An 18,378-nucleotide genomic window follows, 5' to 3' on the forward strand; every position below is an offset into this window, starting at 1 on the left:
TTGGTTTGACCCAATAGTTCATCTGTCAATGTACCGTGGGATTAGCATGAATTACAGGTCAATGGTGTAGTTAGAATGGAGACAAAATTTATGTGATCAGTTGCAGCAGAGAATTGTCACTGTGACAAAGGATGAAAGCCTTCTCTTGTAGGAAACTTGCCATTCAAAAGCCTGGGGTTTCTTGAGGTCGGTTTGAAATGATATCAATGTAAGAAAGTGCATGGCTTTGATTTGAAATGTCAACTTTAAAAATAACTTTTTTGAAAAGTGTTTTTGAGTTCAAGAGCTTTTACATTCTTCATCTTGGTATTCAGTCAGATTCTGCTATATGCTCTAATTCATTTTCTTATCTTTGCTATGAATTAACTGATAACAAAATTTGCTATATGAAAGTTATCCCATGTGACAGAAGGTTTAGCAGTAGTGATTTGGGAAAGATCTGTGCTTGAATTAACTGATAACAAAATTTACTATATGAAAGATACCCCATGTCAGAGAAGGTTTAGCAGTAGTGATTTGGGAAAGGTCTGTGCTTGAACGTCTAAAGCAACGGGTCAATTTTTGTAAGCGAATGACACATGGTATTCATAAGAGAGCTCACTGATGCTGTGAACTGTAGGACCCGTGTCACGGATCAGTGTGATGACGGGATCTGTCTAACGGGGGGATTTTTATTATGCAGTCTCACTGCTCGACGCCTGGAAAACCCCATGTACAGCATCAGCCCGTTTGTGTCACACGCTGTGCCAGGCGCATCCCTCTCTGGCAGCGTCCGGGGGCAGTCCCCGTCCTGCCCGGTTTAGCGGGGCCGGTGCCCAGCCCGGCCCGGGCCGGCCCCGCCGTGCCCCCGCACTGGCGGGCCGTGCCCATAAATGCGGGGCGCTGCGGGCGCGGCGGGGCGATGGGGGCGGCGGGCGGGCGGGCGCTGCTGGCCGCCGTGGGGCTGCTGTCGGCGCTGAGCGCCGCGGGCACGCTGTTCCTGCTGGCGCAGTGGCGGGAGCTGGGCGCGGCGCTGCGGGAGCTGGAGGCGGCGGCGGGGAGCGGCTCCGAGCGGGGCCTGCCCCCCGCGCCCGCGCCCGCCGCCCGCACCAAGCGCAGCCGCCGCGGGGAGCGCGCCCGCGCACACGTGCGCGCCGACGGCGACGAGATGATGATGATGCTCACCTACTCCATGGTGCCGGTACGGCCCCGCCGGGGCTGCCAGCGGGCCGGGGGCGGGAGAGCCGGGCCTGGCCCAGCTGCGGCCCCGGGGCGGGCACGCAGCCGCCTTGGCTCCTGCGGGGCGGCTTTACCTGGAGAGAGCGCGGGGCTCTGCCCCGCTGCCTGCTCTGGCAATGCCGGGCTCGGCTCGCAGGGTACCGCCCGACTTTGCGAACCAGACCTATACAAAGGGAGGGAGGCTGGGTGTGATGGGGGCTCGCAGTGGTGTTAGGATGGGACTCTATGTTTCTATGTTTCAGAAGCCTCGATTTATTATTTTTTGATATATATTATATTAAAACTATGCTAAAAGAATAGAAGAAAAAATTTCATCAGAAAGCTAGCTAAGGATAGAAAATGAATGAATAACAAAAGCTTGTGACTGACTGAGACAGTCCGGACAGCTGCACAGTGATTGGCCATTAATTAGAAACAATTACACGAGACCAATCACAGATCCGCCTGTTGCATTCCACAGCAGCAGATAGCCATTGTTTACGTTTTGGTCCTGAGGTCTCTCAGCTTCTCAGGAGAAAAAATCATAAAGAAAGGATTTTTCAGAAAATATCATAACCACAGTTGGGGGTTTAGTGAAACTCCAAAATTTCATTGCAATAACAAGCCTTCCAGTTTCCAGCGTTCCCAGTTTTTAAAGCTAACACCACTAACAGAGCCCCCGTGTGTTTTGTGCTGTTCAGCATCTCAGCATGAGGCACAGGATATCACCTGACATCTCTTTGAAACTGATAATGCCCTTCCAGTAAGTGCTAAATTTCAAGTGGTATTTGATGGATCAGGAGAACTGTATGTCCTTTCTGTGGTAGAACAGCACAGTTTTTTGCACATCAGTGAAAAGATGATGCTCAGTAGGAACTAATGTCATGCAGTTGAAAAATTACACAGGCTGCATAGCTGACAAATTTTGAATAGACTGAAGAGCTTTTGCATTTTGAGATAGAAGAAATGCAAGAAAAATATTACTATTGAGAGAACTTTGGTGGAAACTGTCCCAGTAAGGGCTGCAGGTCTACATGCACAAAAGTGTAACTTCAGGCTCTAACTCATGTATTAATGTTGCTGGTTTAAAAAACTGTTTAGAGAAAGTACCTCTTCAGTCATGTTCTGATGGCATTTCTGTTAATAAACTATTGCAATCCTCATTTTACAGTGATAACATCTCCATTAATATTAAAGCTAATGAGAGTGTCAAGCACAGGTGTTCAAAGCATGGAGTCATGATAACGACTTTGGTTTTTAGAGTAATATTTTTTTTAAGCTAGGCCTTCTAAGTTATTGTGCTTTAAGTTTAGAATTTGCAGCACAAGACTTCTGCAAACAGTAAAAATCTGTAAAGTCACATCATTTTGTACTCAAAACTGTCTTTTAAACAACTTATTTTAGGAAGTCATCCCTGAATTTGGCAGGTGCATTTTGTTTTGCTCTATCTGATACGAATTGCTCTTTTGAGTCCAAAAGATCCACAAATAAAATTATTGGGGAAAGGATTCTGATCCTGATAGGGCTTGAAGACAGCCAATGCCATTTATGCTAGGTGCTCAGACTGGGATCATTAGTTGCAGGTGGGTGTCTGGATAATTTTGACAGTGGCCATTAAATGTGCTACTCTGCTGTCAATAGGTACCATGATTACATTAATTACATTACATTAATTTTATTGCCCTCTCCAACTAGGACTGAGCACATTGTGTATATTTGAACAGCACGTGGCCAGACTGTGCACTTGTGCCTCTAAATGTCCACTGTGACTATGCTGTGTGTGATGTGCTTCATTTAAACCTGTGTATCCTGCAGGGAGCTCCTTGGGAGGGTTTGATGCCTTTCTCCCATCAAACATTTTTCATTCTGGCCACTGCACAGTGTGTAACTGTGTGCAGAATCATTTGCTCAAGGGGAAAAGTGTTCTTAGAAAAATATTCAAGCACCCCCTCCTCCCACTCCCGCATTTCTGTATTTTGAATCTAACTCCCACTAATGTAATTTGAAGTCTTGGCTACTTTTGTAGTGTGAGACAAAGTTCCTCAGAGTTGGTGGGATGACCCCTGTGGCACTGGTGGCTCCTGTTCAATGTGGGCCTGAGCAGAGGCTTGGTCTGAACAGATTCTCTCTGGAGATTAGATCAGAGCTAAATCATGTTAGCTCTAATAACACGAGCATATTTTTTGTTAAGGGCCTCTTATTTAAGTATATGTATATTTATTTTGCAAGTGAGTAAAAATAGGAAACTGGCAAATCTGCTGCTGCAGAAAGGCTGATGGGAGGGTACAGGCCAAGATTCAAAGTGTGATTTAAGACAGTGCAAGAGATGATGTCTACCAATTATCTGAGTAATATTTCATAGTTTAGGAGTTTATTTTATTTTTATTATCCCACCATTTCTCCATGAGGAAACTAAGATTTTAGCATTTAAATTATATATTTTTATCTGTAGCTTTTCTTAGTGATGATGCTGGTTGTGAATGGTATCTTTCATAGCTAAGCTGGAGTTTCTGTCACAGGCTATTTGCACTTCTTGAGTGCCCTGTTTTTTAATTGCCACCTGAGTTGCACTGACTGGTAAAAGTAGTGCTGCTGAGATAATTGGAGGGCCCCAAAGCGAGCTGTGATCACTTCAACAACCTCAACAGAACTATTTAAATTAAAATGCAGTTAGAATTGGAGTGCATATGGGCAACATGTATTTTACAAATTACAGGGTAGGAGCCAAGTGTTTTTGAGGAGTGTGAGGGGAAAGAAAACAAGCATATTCTGATATTTAAAATCAGTTAGCACTTCTCAGCTAATTTAAACAGTCTGAAATTCTAAATGTACTGTTCCAGTACAGTCTGGAATCAGTACATTCTCAGCAGGTATCAGACAGAACAGAAACTCGTTGTCAAATATGGTTTGGTTTTGCAGCAAAAGGATATTTTCCACCAAACTAATTGTCATCTATTTGAGTCTGTTAGATTTGACAGTTGAAACTAATGATGGAATAATTTAAAAAATAATGATTGACAGTGGCAAATAACCTTGCTAGGATTAAGCTTTAATCTGCCTTTCAGATTGCCTTGCACTTGTTCCTTCTGTCTTTTGGGACTAGTGCATTCCATTAATTTCTATTAATTGTAGACTGAGTAACTGCACAAAGATCAACAAATGTGCAGCTCTGGGTAAATGGTTCATAAATTATCACTCATTGCACAGCCCTGAAATAGTGACCCTTTATTTTCTGGCTATAAACATTAGACTTTCCCATAGAGAGCTCAGGGACTTGCAGAGATCATGGTCATAATATTTCTGCTGTTTGTTTTGATGAGTCGCAAAATGTTTTAGTGTTGACTCTCATTATGCAGGACATGTAATGTGAATGTTTGCTCAGCCAAGAACTGTGTATTTTGACTCCTCTATTGATAAATTTTAGTCTACTCTAGATTAAAAGCCTCTTTATGAACGTGTCTTCCAGCTTGATTTAATAAAGACTTGTCTTTTTGTTTGAATTATTTTGAGTGGATGAAGGTCCATTTCAAATTTGCACATCTTGGTTATTCAAAGATAAGAAATTGCTTACTTGGAACACAGGTCATCTTCCTCCCTGGGTATGCTTCATTAGAAAAGTTCCCATCACTTAATACAAACATAAAATAAAATTGAATGTAGTTTTTATTGGCTGATAATTGGATTTTAATACCTTCTGCTGATAGAGTCCATGCTTGGACAACCATATGTGTTCCAGTAATGTGTGAAGTTTAATGACTAAATGATGTATGGAGTTGTCTGCCCAATATTTTATTCATATTTTCAGTAAGGATTAAACTGAGGTTCCACTGCCCAAAGAGATGGATGGTGTAACAGTGTTACAGAATTCTGAATAGCTCGTTCTAATAAGCACAGAGGGCCAGTAGTATCTTTGGGTTTGGAATTATTTCCGTAGGTAAAGTGAACCGGATACTTTTATGAAATATATTGTTTTCAACTTTAATTTCTTTGCAATATTAGGTCCGAGTGATGGTGGATTTGTGTAACAGCACAAAGGGGATATGTTTAACAGGTATGTTTGCTGCCTTAATTATTACACCTGTGTTACCTCCAGGAACCCAGAAACAGTGTTTTCAAAGAACCTGAGATCAATAACTATGTCAAAATACTGCTATTTATCAGAGTCTTAAAAAAAGGTTAATATGTACCACTTTTATCTGTATCCTCTGAATATAAAAGCTGGAATTTAAGGAGCTCAATTGATGCTACTTGGAGCCATTTCTCTTTGATGTCATTTTCATAAGCAAATCTTTTAGACTTGGGTGTTTCAAATACCAGCTGAGGTTTAGTCACAATATTTTTGCATATGTCACACTTCATGCCTAGCACAGGATGAACATGCAGGGGGTAGAAACTCGCTCCCATTGTTCCAAGTGCAGCGGAGCAGTGGCACTTAGTGAGGTCACATGTCACCAGTGAGGACCTGGAGCTGCTGAAGGCTGAGTGGCGAGAAGGTGTGGAAAGCTTTGTGGGGTTTGGTGATGTGTCTGGTAGCAGCCAATTTAAGAGCTATGGTCCAGCTTGGAGGTCTGTCACAGAGTTGTGTTCCTTTTGGAAATGAGAAGATTAGAAATAAGCCAGATTTATGAGTTAAAGAAAATGCTTCACTTGCTGTCTAGTTTGAATTTTCAATAAGGTCCATTTGACTCAACTGATTAAACATAAATGAGAACTACCATTGTACACACAGATGTTAAATAATATTTCTGGAGCTATACATCAGTTCTGATTGCAACAGTGGCTGAAGCACAGACAATCTAAGTTTTGGTTTTTTTGGGCTTCAGACTTGTAAATTCATGTTACTTGGTGCCTTTTGCACCTTTTTTTCTCTTAACACCAATACTTGAGTGGCTTTCTCTGCTGTAGGCCTTAATGACATTCCTGGTTTTTCAAGCACCTTTCTTATGTATCTTATGCTTTTATAAGGAGCCTCAGCTCTAGGGATGAGGAAGGAATTCAATGCACTAATGGATGTAATATAGTGTGAAGGAAATAGCCATTTACTGGCAGAAAGATGTTAACTGATATTACTGCCTGTACTGATTAAAAGGGATGATTCCTGTAATGGTATTGTAAAATGGTTTTCACTTTACTCATAATGCTTCATAATTAATGCTGAAATTGTTATCTTTAGGGAAATCTAGTAATTACTGTTATTTTCTGTTGTAAAAAGTGGTTGAAACAAGGCAGTACTTCGGCTGGATAAAAATGTTCAGAGTTAACTTGGTTCTTTAATTGCAACTGTCACCTTTGTATTCTCCAATTGGTTTTCCATTTAAAAGTTTTTTGATGTGTATTGGGGATCACAGGTGAGGAATCACAGACATTGTTCTGGTTAATCTTTCTTTACTCTTGCCTGCTATGCTTGCTTCTCTTTAGGGCCCTACATATACGCTGTCTAAGAGTGAGGCAGATTTTTCTGTATTACAAGTTGCTGAATGACTGAAGCAAATCCAATTGCTAAATGTACCAACCAGTTTCTGTGGGAAGCTTGATCCAGACTGGATAAGTCACATGTGAAAACTCTGACTGTTTATATGAATGACAAGACTTTTTTTTCTTTCTTAAATAGTCTTAGTCCTGAATTGCAATCTGTAAAACACAGGGAAGTGTGGCATGTATTTTTAATGTGTATCCAACAGGATTTTTAATTGTGACATTCATCAGTGCTGTAAAGCCAATATTCTTCCACTAGAAGAGGTTTTTGAAGAACATAAAGGAAATATGACTGTGAGGTGTCTTGCATCCATGGCTTTGTGAAGGCACCAAAGCCCCTGACAGTGAGGTTACATTGCAGAGGTTTTTGCCAAACTTTTGTCAATGGAAATTTGAAAAAAACAAAACATGTTTATGTAAAGGTGTTACTCTTTTGACAAGTCTCAGTCACTGCTAATGCTCAAAGTTATTTATAATACAAAGCAGGTGAACAGATAAATGCTCATTTTGAAATTGGAGGGATTTTCTTACCCTTTTACTGTTCTGATCTAGTGCTCATCAGTTCAGTTTGGAATTGCTTTGTTTTCTTGCTAGGTTAAACTCACTATTTCTTCTTTCCTTTCTCTTGTTATAGGCCCCCCAGGACCCCCAGGTAAGACACTTGGACAATTTCAGTAACATTTGGGGGTAATTGAAACAGTTGCTGGTACAAAACATTGAAATGCAGAAATGCATCTTTCACAAAATTGTCTTCCCTTGCTAATTAGATAAAGGGAGGGTTGAATGACTGCCTGCCTTGATACTGCTTGTATTTAAGTCAGTTCATGCCCCTTTTGAGAGAGGGGAGTTTTTAGACATCTTCATTTTCTAGTGGAGGAAGTAGAACATTTAATCAAAAGCAAATTAATATGTTTAAGTAGCATCTAGGTGAAGAGATGAACTTATATATTAACCTCCCAAGGAAATGGATATTACAATTTAACACTAAAATGATATTTTAAAAAAATATTGGTTACTGATTACACCTTCCCACTTCCCCCATAACTTTTCCTCCTTTCTTACTGAATTCTGTCTCAGTTCTCAGGTGGTTGCAAGGCTATGTTATGAATGGTTACTTGTTTTCTATCTGCTGCTTAACCTGTGGGTCTGCTTGGAATAATTCTCTTTATCAGAAAAGTATGAGTTATATTTTGCTGGGGTTTAAATATATAAATAAACATGCTGCATGTAAAGATAGTAGATTTCATGGTAACTTGCATTCAACTGAGAAAATTAATTTATGCTGTTTGCTTTGATCAGGGCCTCCTGGGCTGCCTGGCTACAATGGATCAGATGGAATCCCAGGAACTCCAGGACAAAAGGGAGAACCAGGAGTAAATGGAAAAAGAGGAAAAATAGGTACAGCTTCCCTTCATATTAGGTTACAGTGCTGCTTTGAAATCCAAAGAAATTACAGCTATCCAGCTAAATAGAGGTGAAGTGCATCCATAACTACAGTGGATATGGTTTGTAATAAAAAAAATATTTATTTATTGGTGCTTAATACTGGAGCAGTGCTCTTGATACTGAAATGGTTTTTATTTCTAGGTTTGCCAGGACCAAAAGGTGATCAAGGACAGAAAGGAGAACCAGGAGAAATGGGTTTGCCTGGCAAGGATGGTATGCCAGGAGGAAAAGGTGCAAGGGGATCCAAGAGAAAAAAGGGGGATGCAAACAATGATGTGATATTAGAAGGTAGAGAAAAGTGCTCTTGGGAGTTCTCTTGCAACAGTGTACTTGACAGAAAAAGATATGCTTCACTTCTGAAGCATGAATATGATCTGCAAGGGGAGGACCAACCTGTCCAAATAGGGTTTATATACACAGGGAAGTCTGAGTATTGCTATGCACAGGAGATTGTTCTCTTTGCAAGGCAAATCTTCACAAAAACATTTCTGCTTGGCCTTTGGGTTGAAGTGTGTGTGAATATCACCCTTTCCAGAATGCTTTCATACATTTGACTTCCTCCTGCTCCAGTGTAGTTTTATTTTTCTATTAGAAAATGAGGGGCAGATTTCACTCAGGAATATGTGAAGCAGCCAAATATAAACTGTGTAAAATCACAGCAGTGTAGCATCTGAAATGGTAACTCTCTAATGGGCCTGTAATCCAGACAGATAAAATGCATTGATGTGCTACTCCTTGTGAAGCTCTATCTGGTTCACTTTCTAACAAACAGCATTTCAGAGAGTTTATTGCACCATATTCTGTACTCAGGAACCTCTGAAGAAAGAGAGAGGCTGTTCTGTGGGTGTCCTGTGGACATGCACAGTTCTCTGCAGGTTTCCTGCTGCCTGGGGAAGGGCTGTGTCCTGACACTGCATTTTGTACCCAGGTGCAAAAGGTGAGCCTGGACCACCTGGGCCCCCTGGACCTCCTGGACCCCCAGGGCCTCCAGGTAAACGTAAAGGTAAAGCCAAAGTGGAGCTTCAGGAGAACATCTACAGCAGCAAATGCACAGGTCAGTGCTTTCCAGTGTTCTTTGCCATTAAACCAAGATTAAACCATTGTTTCAAGGCTCAAAACAGCAGGGGTTTAGTTTTGCTGGCACCACTAAAACTGCATAAGCTTAAAGCTGAACATGTGTTCAGGTGCTTTGCTGAAATACAGTTTGTGTAAGGCAGCAGCCTACCTTCATGTTGGTCTTCTAATTGTGTTTTGGTAATGCTCAGGCAAAGTATTTACAAATGGTGTCTTCTATTAGGTGGGATAAATTTGGAAAGAAAGAGAAATGCAGCTGAAACAGTTGGCTTTTAGATAATGAATATTTAATTTTAGATGTAAATATAAACCCCTGATTCTGGACCATTGAAGTGTCAGAACAGAGCCCAGGGAGCCTCCTTACAGTGGGCAGGAGAGAGCCGGAGCAGAAATCTCATCCTATTTGAAATTCAGAAATGCATCAACTGTTGTATGAGATAATTGGGCCATTTGCTCAGGTGGCCTCTTTTCAAGTCCTGAAACAAACTGAAATGCTTTGGAGGATAAGCTCTCTGATGGATTTTAAATTGCAGCAGGAAAATGGGAGTTACACTCAAATAACTCTGCAAAGATGAGATCTTCCTCGATGAGCTTTTATGTTTTATGACTCAGCAAACCATGAGATCTTATTACTAAATTTCAAGGAATAATCCAGATTTTGTAATTAAATATTCATTACTCTTTCAAGGAAAGAAAATACATATGCTGAATTACAATTGTAATTAATTTATTGCATAAGAATACAAGCCTGGCTTTTTCAAAATAAATTTTGAATCTGGTAAAACTTAGTTTCTTCAAGAGAAGAGAATAATTAGTTGGAAGTGCAGGTATAATTTTTCTCTCTGGTACTTTGGTGAATTCTGGAAGAAACAAAACATCTCTGCTCCATCCTTCCCACCTTCCCCCAACAGACCAAATGAATAGTTTTAATGACTTTTAAACTCCATTAACTCTCACCCAGAATATTTTATGATAGGAAGCAGCGAGATATTTATCTTGGTTTTTGATGGGAAGAAAGTAGTGAAAATTTCCCATAAGAATCTCTGATTGAAAACTGTCTCTTTAATTTTAGTTGCTTTCTAATCCATGCAGCTGGAAGTACTGCAAATATTCTCAAAGGCAAATCCTGCACTCAGATCTGCTACAAACCCTGAGCTGGCCCTTGGCTCTCCGGTAGTTTTAGATAAATTGCTGTACAGGGAACTGCTCCTTCAGTCAACTGCATCTATTAGACTCAGCCCAAGAAAAATCATCTTGTGCATTGCAATTTATAATTTCTGCTGAGTGATTTTGTTTTTTGAAATATTCTGGAAGTATTTTGGGATCAGAAGCTGGAAGGGGATCTCGAGGGATTGGTAAATTCTATCTGTAGGCATTCAGCTTACCATGGCTGGGTGGACTGTTTGTGCCTTACTTGGAGATACACTGTGATCACTTGCAAATTTTCAATGTCATCTCACCAAATGCCCTAGATAATGGAAGGGAGAAATACATGTTGTTCTTGCTCCATCTTGGAGTAGTTTTCTTCTGCAGGAACAAAAGGAGGATATGACCTAAAGGAGAAAACAACAATGCAGTGTTATCTGTCCTTTCTTTCCTGCATGTCATGGTACCCTTTCAGCATTACTTTATATTTTTTTCCTATTTTTAACTATCTTTGTCACTTAAACTTGATCACAGACCTGTAAATCCTAGAAATATATTAGAAGGCAACAATGAAAATGCAAGTCTAAAAAATGTGCAGCCTGTGTGTAAAGCACAGCCTGTCTGAAAAACTGGAGATAAAAGTTAAGAATGGAATTAGAAAACAAGGCTACAATGAAACTAGCAGAAAGATGAGAACTGTTCTCTGTGGTTATTCATTCTAAGCAAACCGAAATGTGTCACATTGTTTTAAGGGCAGAAGTGATACTTGGCTCTAAAGAAAATGGTCCATAAAAAATTTAATTCAGGCATTATTTTAAAAGTGAATTCTAAGAGCAAATCCAGCCAGCTAGTCCTTAAATTGCTGTGGGACAGGGAAAAATATTTCCAGGTGTTTGATTCTAATGTGATTCTAACAATTTCTATGTGTGTCAATAATATAATGTGTCATTTCCCTTAGTATTTCATCCTGCTTCTTTAGTGGCATGGATGTCAAGCTCATGCATTATGTGCTCAAAGCATGTGTACCTGTTTTATTACTGTCTTGGGCATTAACAACATGACCAAAATGTTCTATTGCTAACAGGATCGACCCTATCTTATGGTCTGTGGGGATTTGTGCATGAAGGTTTTGTGTTTAACAACTACTCCTTCCCAAGAAAATGCTTTTTCTCTTACTGAATCAGCCATTTTCCAGCTTCCTCAGCTGCCCGAAGTTATGTCATGAAAAGGGCAACTCTCTCTTCCTAAGTGGCTACTCAGAAATTCACAGCTAAGGAACTAAATCTGTTGATTTAATTAGTTACTCCTCAAAGCTGACTGTCAGCCTCAACACTTCATTTCCTTGGCAGAAGTGAGAGCAAGCTTTTTCTTATCTCATTTTTGACCACACCAACATAAGCATTTTTTTTTTTCCAGATGAAGCAAAATCCCAGTTATCATTCCTTTATTTTAGTGGAGTCACTGATGTGTCCATCTATCATGTCAAATAGGGTAAAACAAGTAATTTTTCTCTTTCTCCCTTCACCCTAGATGAGATATGTGGTGTACCAAATGATGATACCCTCGCTGGAAAGGCTGAAGACAGAACCCCAGAACCCCCTTCAAAAAAAGCTGGTAACCTGCTACGAAGTGTGACTGGAGTGCTACTTTCTCTCAGTGTCACAGATCATGGACATGTGCCTTTTCCCCACAGAATGTGTCATAACGTCTGTAGGAAGTCCTGATCAGTATGTCAGTGTACAGCAAACGTTTGGAACTTGGATGAGGGAACCTGCCAACATAAGTGATGAAAGGATTTGGCTCACCATGCATTTTTTAGGTATTTTTAGTAGTAGTCACTGACCAAAAATCTGTTATCTGACATTCCTTCCTTAATCCTTTCAGCCTAAACTTGTAAGAATGATGAGTTTTTACCTACCTCTTTTTCAGAATATTTTCCATATTACCTGTTTAATACTTGACTATACATATGGCTGTAGGCATTTTAGATATATCTTTAGACATTTTCAGAGTCAACATCAGATTTTTAAAATAGCTTTATGTTTGGGGTTTTTTTTTACTAAATCCAAGTTTAAATGTCTATTGTTTGTGGCCTTTTATCTTTTTCTTTCAAGAGTTTCTGTTTCCTATGGCTTTACTTCCTTAAATTGTAGCTCGGAGTTTTGCCTTTTTGTTTAGCTAGGCATGAAAATGAGGCAACTGCTGCAAAAGCTACATTTAGAGCAGGGAAATGTTCAGGACTTAAGTGGGAAAAAGAAATATTTCTGCATATACATCACCTGTGTTCAGAATGAGGACCTATTAGGTCTGTGGGAAGCAGGCTCTTGATCATCTTTTCTATAAATTACTCTTGTGTGTCTCTGGATTCTTTTTTCACATTCCAGCAACGTGAATCACTATTGAAAACACAAATACAATTGTGTTTGTCTGATAGTTGATTGAGATGGACTTTCAGTAGAGACTGAACTTTAGTATAGAGATCTCAAAATTAGATGAACCAAATGCTAGTTCTTTTTTAACATGTTTTCCTCTTTGTTTAGGAAACTATATTAAAGAATATGAAAATTTCGATGCCTTGCTGAATGGCAGCTACAGGATCATTAACATCACAGGACTTTTCTATGGATGTGGTCATGCAGTACAAAACAATCATCTCTACTACCATCAGGGAGGAACCAGTTACATTCAGAAGTAAGTCAAAGATAGTTGGCCTAAGACAAGTGAAGTTGTGAAAGGAGGAGCAATGGGTTGGAGTGCCAGAGCTGAACCTCAGAAAAGCAGACAATTCTCCTTGTGGCATTTTGTATTTCTTTTTGGTCCTACCTAAACAGGAAGAACAGAAGAATGGTTCAGAGCTTTTTCCAGAACTGAATAACTCATTCTTTCCAATCTGTAACAAAAATTTGGGCCACCAGCCTTCCACTTTGTGTGTGCAGATGGTGTGGGAAGAGGAAAACTGGGAGAATAACTCAGGGGCACTACTCTGCTGTGATAATTCTTTAGGCATTGTTCAGCCCTGTGTCTCAGGGGTTCACTTCTGCAGTTATCATGTCATAGAGCTACAGGTCCCCAGGATGAACAAGATGCCATGTGCAGAGAGGACAACAAATTCTCTTGGCTATCCTGGGATCCAACCAGGTAGAGACAGGTTCTATTGAACTTTAGATTGCTGTGGGTGCTCTTCAGCTCGGATTCTTTGCTGTGTTCATAATCACAAGAAAGAAATGAGAACTGACTAAGGAATTAAGGTACCAGAAGAAAGGATTGCATTTAGAAGAATAAGCTGTGCACCTACCTGCATCTGAGTCAGAAGTGGTTCAGCTGCAGTGTGGGAGGTGTAGGTGGGTAGTTTTGTGACCATGGCCTACTCATGAAACTTGGCTTTGCAGAGCCCTTGCTGTGCTCTGCTCTGGCTGGCAGCAGCAGGGAATGCTGCTGGCACAGAGGGGAGCACTGAGGCACCTGCTGAGGACAGGGCGACCTGGAAATTTGCACATTCCACTGGGGAGGAGGGGCTCCAGTGTTTGATTTCCTCATAATAAGAAGTTTCTTCTACTTTCCTGATACATCTCCCCAAACTAGAACTGAGAATTACATCTCTTATTTAACTTTCTACTGAGGACAGAGACAAACAATACAAATCAACCCCAGAATCTCACCTTGTGGGAAGAGCCAAAGACAGTCCAAGGGCAAGTGAAAGATTGCTTGTTCTTTCAAGTTCTTACACGACTCTGATGTCTGAGCCAAGAACATTTACTATACTTTGATGTCTGTTCCCAAGCAGGTGTGAGTGCTGCCTTCCTATACTCATGTGCATGCCAAGGAATGTGAGCAAGCTGCAAGGATTCTATAATATTTATTCTGCCAAGCACAAGCTCACTTTTTGGCAGCCTCCTTTAAACATATTTTGGCTTTTTCTCTGGTAGTCTGTAAAAGACCATCACTGTCTAAGCAATACACAGTGATAGGGCAGAGATTCCTCACCCTGCATACCGTTAATCAGGAAATGCCTTCATATACAGATGAACACAAACTGTTGGTGGAATTTTCAAATCCTCTCAAGGAGATGCTGAGAAATGGCCTTTCTGTTCTGTTCTTCACTCTGAGATTATTTACCTTCAGCACAGACAGAATGAGGCACTATGGATTCTGTGACATTGAAGTCCTTGAATTTGGGCTCCATAAAAGCTTCTGGGAGTTGTTGTATTGTTTTAATGGAAAGTAGAGGTGAGGATCTGGTTAGTCCATTTCACAAATGTTGTAAAAACATTCAAAAAGAGTTTCTTGTCATATTTAAAAGCAGGCAAAACTAGGTTTGTCTGAACCTTGGCAGGTTTTCTCATGATGGTCAGACCTCCAACACTGTGATAGTTTCATTCTTTTTACTTTGGTTCATAACATGTGTTACTATCTCTGTTATTTTTGATTGACTTTGTTGATATTAGTGATCAGAAAAATGTTTGTAGCTTGATTTCTTGTGGTTGATGAAACTATTACACTATATCTTGTCATTTACCCCAGGATGTCAGAATATCAAAGAATTTCAGAACCATTTGGAATTCCAGGCTGGACTGTCCCTGACTGGGGGAGCCCAAAAGAACCTGGGAATTAAACTTCACATTTTTGCTCCCTTCCAGATTTTGATGTGTAAATAACAGGAAAAGATAGGGTGTCATGTGCTGCAGAACTTGTGAATCTTGGGGTGCTTTCTATCTTGTTGGCTTTTAGTAGAAGAGAATCCTGAAAAAAAATCTGCATTTCTGACCAACTAGTCCTGGTCTGTTAAGGTCTGTCCTTTTAGCCCTTGCATGAGGTTATTTATAGAGGTGAAACAATGAACAAGATTAACAGGGTTGACACATGTATTTCTCAAATCTCTTCCAGCCTTTAACTGGCTGTTTTATTGCACACACATGCTGCTGGAATATGGAGTTGCTGCAGATGTGAGTTTTACAAAAGCTGAGGGGAATGATCTAAGTTGGGTATTCTTAACTTTTCTTACCATGGTTTTTCCAATATATGCTATCCATGCTGCTTAAAAAGAAAAATTATTCTTCCAGTATTGCATGTTCCTGGATCTGAACTGTTCCTGTGATTAAGCCTATCTTTTGAGAAAAAATACTTGCAAGTGTAGCACATTCCTTTATTGAGTAGTATTTTTCCCCTCCTCTCTTTGAAGCATGGAGCTATACAGTGAGAGAGAAGTCAGACACTGAAACGTGCTTCTTTGCAGAGGGCATTATTTAAAAAGATAAAGCCATGCTCTCCCTGCCTTTGCTGAAACCCAGTGTTATTGGGTTATTAAATGCTGACAGCAGATGTGTCTCAGGAAGAGCTGATTATCCTCCTAAACCAGTACAGGAACATGATTTAGCCGCTCACTGCTCCTGCCCTCAGATTATCAACCTATTAAGGAATCTCAAGGAATAAAAACAATTTTATACATCAGAGATGGAAGAATTCAGACTGTCCCATTGAGGCCAGTATAAGGTCACAATTTTGGCTCTGCAAAAGTAGGATTTTAATTCCTTTGATGTCTGCTTGAGTAAACCACCACATTATCTGGACTGTTTTCATCAGAGGAACTCCAAGACTAGGTGAAGCTGCCCAGAATTCCTGCTGCTTTGGTCAATCACATTTTCTTCCTTTAGCTCCACCTAGTCCATAAGCAAACTTTTGTATAGATTCCATTCCCCAATTCTGGGCCTTCACCTGGTATTCAATTCTTTTTCATACCCGTTCCTTTTAGTTGCTTCTTTCATCTTGGTGATAATAAAGATCACAGACTAAATGAAGTGAAACCTACCAAAAGCAAATCCATGTTCTTGCACACCTTTCAGATTGGTTATGACTTTATAATTTTCTCCTAGTGTTTTGGAAGGTCCTTTGAGAACTTAGTCTTAAAAGACATCAGAATGCTCCTTGAACAGATATTTTCAACACTAACTCTTATCAGTGGTTCACCACCCTGTGTGTGTGTGTGCTGAGCTCTGGTCACCTGTACTGAATCCTTCCTGTATCTCATTTCAGGTTCGGGCTCGATAAAGACTCGCAGCACACCCTGCACATCAAAAAGGCCTTACACCAGGGCAAGAACTACCTCTTCTCTAACTCCAAGACGTATTTCAACATAGCAGTGGATGAGAAGGGTCTTTGGATTATATATGCATCAAGCATTGATGAAAATATAATGGTAGCCAACATTGATGAAGAAAGCTTCTCAGTCAATTGGCACATCAATACCACCTATCCTAAATCCAAGGCTGGTAATGCATTCATAGCCTGTGGCATTCTGTATGTTACTGACACTAAGGACATGACAGTAAGTTTTGCTTTTGATTTACTGAAAGGGAAGCAGATTGATGCAAGGTTTAAGTTACGGTCTTCACAGTCTATTCTTGCTATGCTGTCGTACAGTCTGCGAGACAAGAATTTGTACACGTGGGAGAATGGAAGCTTAATGGTATACCCAGTCCGTTTTGGCACATGAATATATTTTCACATGCCACCTTTGACTACAGCATCTGTTTAAACTCTATGACATACACATGGGAGTCTCTTCACTTGGAATAATTTTCTGTTTGCTGCTGGTGGTGTGTAAGTGTGTATGAAAGGGAGATCAGGTGCCTTTGTTTAAACACACTTCAATTACATAGGCCATCCTCATATTTTTAAAAAATTGTTGTTCACTATTGCGGATAGCACACAGCATAGACATACTTTTGTTTTTCCTGTTACTCAGCTGATAATTGTGTCTAATGTACATTGATTATTCCATCAGCAGAGACTATTTGTAACTTTTATTTACCATCATCTTCTCTGCAATAATTTTCTAGTCAGTGATGACAGTCTAATATAAACACCTAAATAATGAACTTTTGTGTACAAATACCTTTGTCACTTTCATTTAATTTCCATGGATTCTGTGTGACCACTTTTTCTGGACAAAGTTTTAAAACTTTTAAAATAATGGGAATGGAAATACTTGTTTAAATAGAAAAAAAAAAGCAGAAAGCTTAAAATTTGACAAGTCAAATCAAATGTTAATAATCAAAAGCAAAATCCAGCTAAAGGAAAATGGGAATAATGACATTAAATACAACTGAATAGACATGAATTGTGTTTCTTTATAATTAAAGGCATAACCTTTATGATTAAAATTTCATTTTTAATGTTATTTGAGTTTCTTGTGTTGCTGCAGACTCTTCCTTGGCTCTCACTGCCATGCAAACTATACCAGTATAACTTGCTTATAGCTATTTAATAAGGCATATTACTAAAATAAAATGTCCCCACATTGATCCACACAGATGAAATCATAAAATGAAGTGTGTACTTTTTTGCTGCTATTTTTAGAATCATCATGCTGCTTAGTGACTTAATCTGTTGTTAACTTTAAGTCTGAGACTGCCAATTCATATTCAAATTTTTGAGCTGAAAGTGAGAAATAATAGGAACTTTTTAATTTTAATTTTGTTCTGGTATTTCAGATTTCTAAATTTAATGTTGGAACAAAAACCTCTCCTATTGTTTTATCTAGCTAGATTCAAAATCACGGTCTTGGAAAACCCCTGCCTGAATTTCTAAGCTGCCTGTGCATATTGCTAAAGTTCATGGAGTGCACTCAAATACTTAGGAGCAAAGTGTTACTTAAATCCTGAACTGCACTGAGCTGTTTAATACCTGTATGATCCAGGCCCTGTTGAAGGGATTAATGAATTTGGGAATGTCTGTGCCTGCAGAACCTTGTTTAGCAAATGTGCTGGAGGAATCCCTCTGCTGCAGCTAAGCTCCAGTGTGTGGCACAGGGATGGCTGGGCTCTTCTCAGGATACTTGCTGTTATCACTAAGGTCCTGCATGCTAAGGAGAGAGATGCAGAAGGGAACAAAAAGTCATGATTAATGCTTTGAACTAGTTTATACACCAGAACTCACAAACTAAAAATTCTATCTATACCTGTGTGACACTACACACTCCAGAGCTACAGTTCTGTGGGCTGCTTGTGACTTTTGTGGGGGGTGTGAAGGTTTTGGTTGGGA

The 18,378-nt window shown here is 39.9% G+C and overlaps 1 protein-coding gene across 3 annotated transcripts; it reads left to right on the forward strand.

Annotated features, from left to right (window-relative positions):
* The first annotated feature begins 1,090 nt into the window (after window positions 1-1,090).
* Window positions 1,091-17,227, forward strand: GLDN (gliomedin). Of its 3 annotated transcripts, none has more exons than XM_063169709.1 (10): window positions 1,091-1,180; window positions 5,197-5,248; window positions 7,307-7,324; window positions 7,972-8,070; window positions 8,260-8,406; window positions 9,047-9,172; window positions 11,869-11,952; window positions 12,032-12,157; window positions 12,879-13,029; window positions 16,369-17,227. In XM_063169709.1, the coding sequence occupies exons 1-10, from the start codon at window positions 1,148-1,150 to the stop codon at window positions 16,826-16,828; spliced, it is 1,296 nt and encodes a 431-aa protein (XP_063025779.1). In that variant the 5' UTR covers window positions 1,091-1,147; the 3' UTR covers window positions 16,829-17,227. The 3 variants fall into 3 exon arrangements, with proteins under 3 accessions (XP_063025779.1, XP_063025777.1, XP_063025778.1); XM_063169707.1 differs by having other exon boundaries at window positions 1,099-1,180; window positions 8,260-8,349; XM_063169708.1 differs by having other exon boundaries at window positions 1,099-1,180; window positions 8,260-8,331.
* Window positions 17,228-18,378: the final 1,151 nt, after the last annotated feature.

Source organism: Melospiza melodia, chromosome 15 (assembly GCF_035770615.1).
Source record: "Melospiza melodia melodia isolate bMelMel2 chromosome 15, bMelMel2.pri, whole genome shotgun sequence".
Classification (NCBI taxonomy): domain Eukaryota; kingdom Metazoa; phylum Chordata; class Aves; order Passeriformes; family Passerellidae; genus Melospiza; species Melospiza melodia.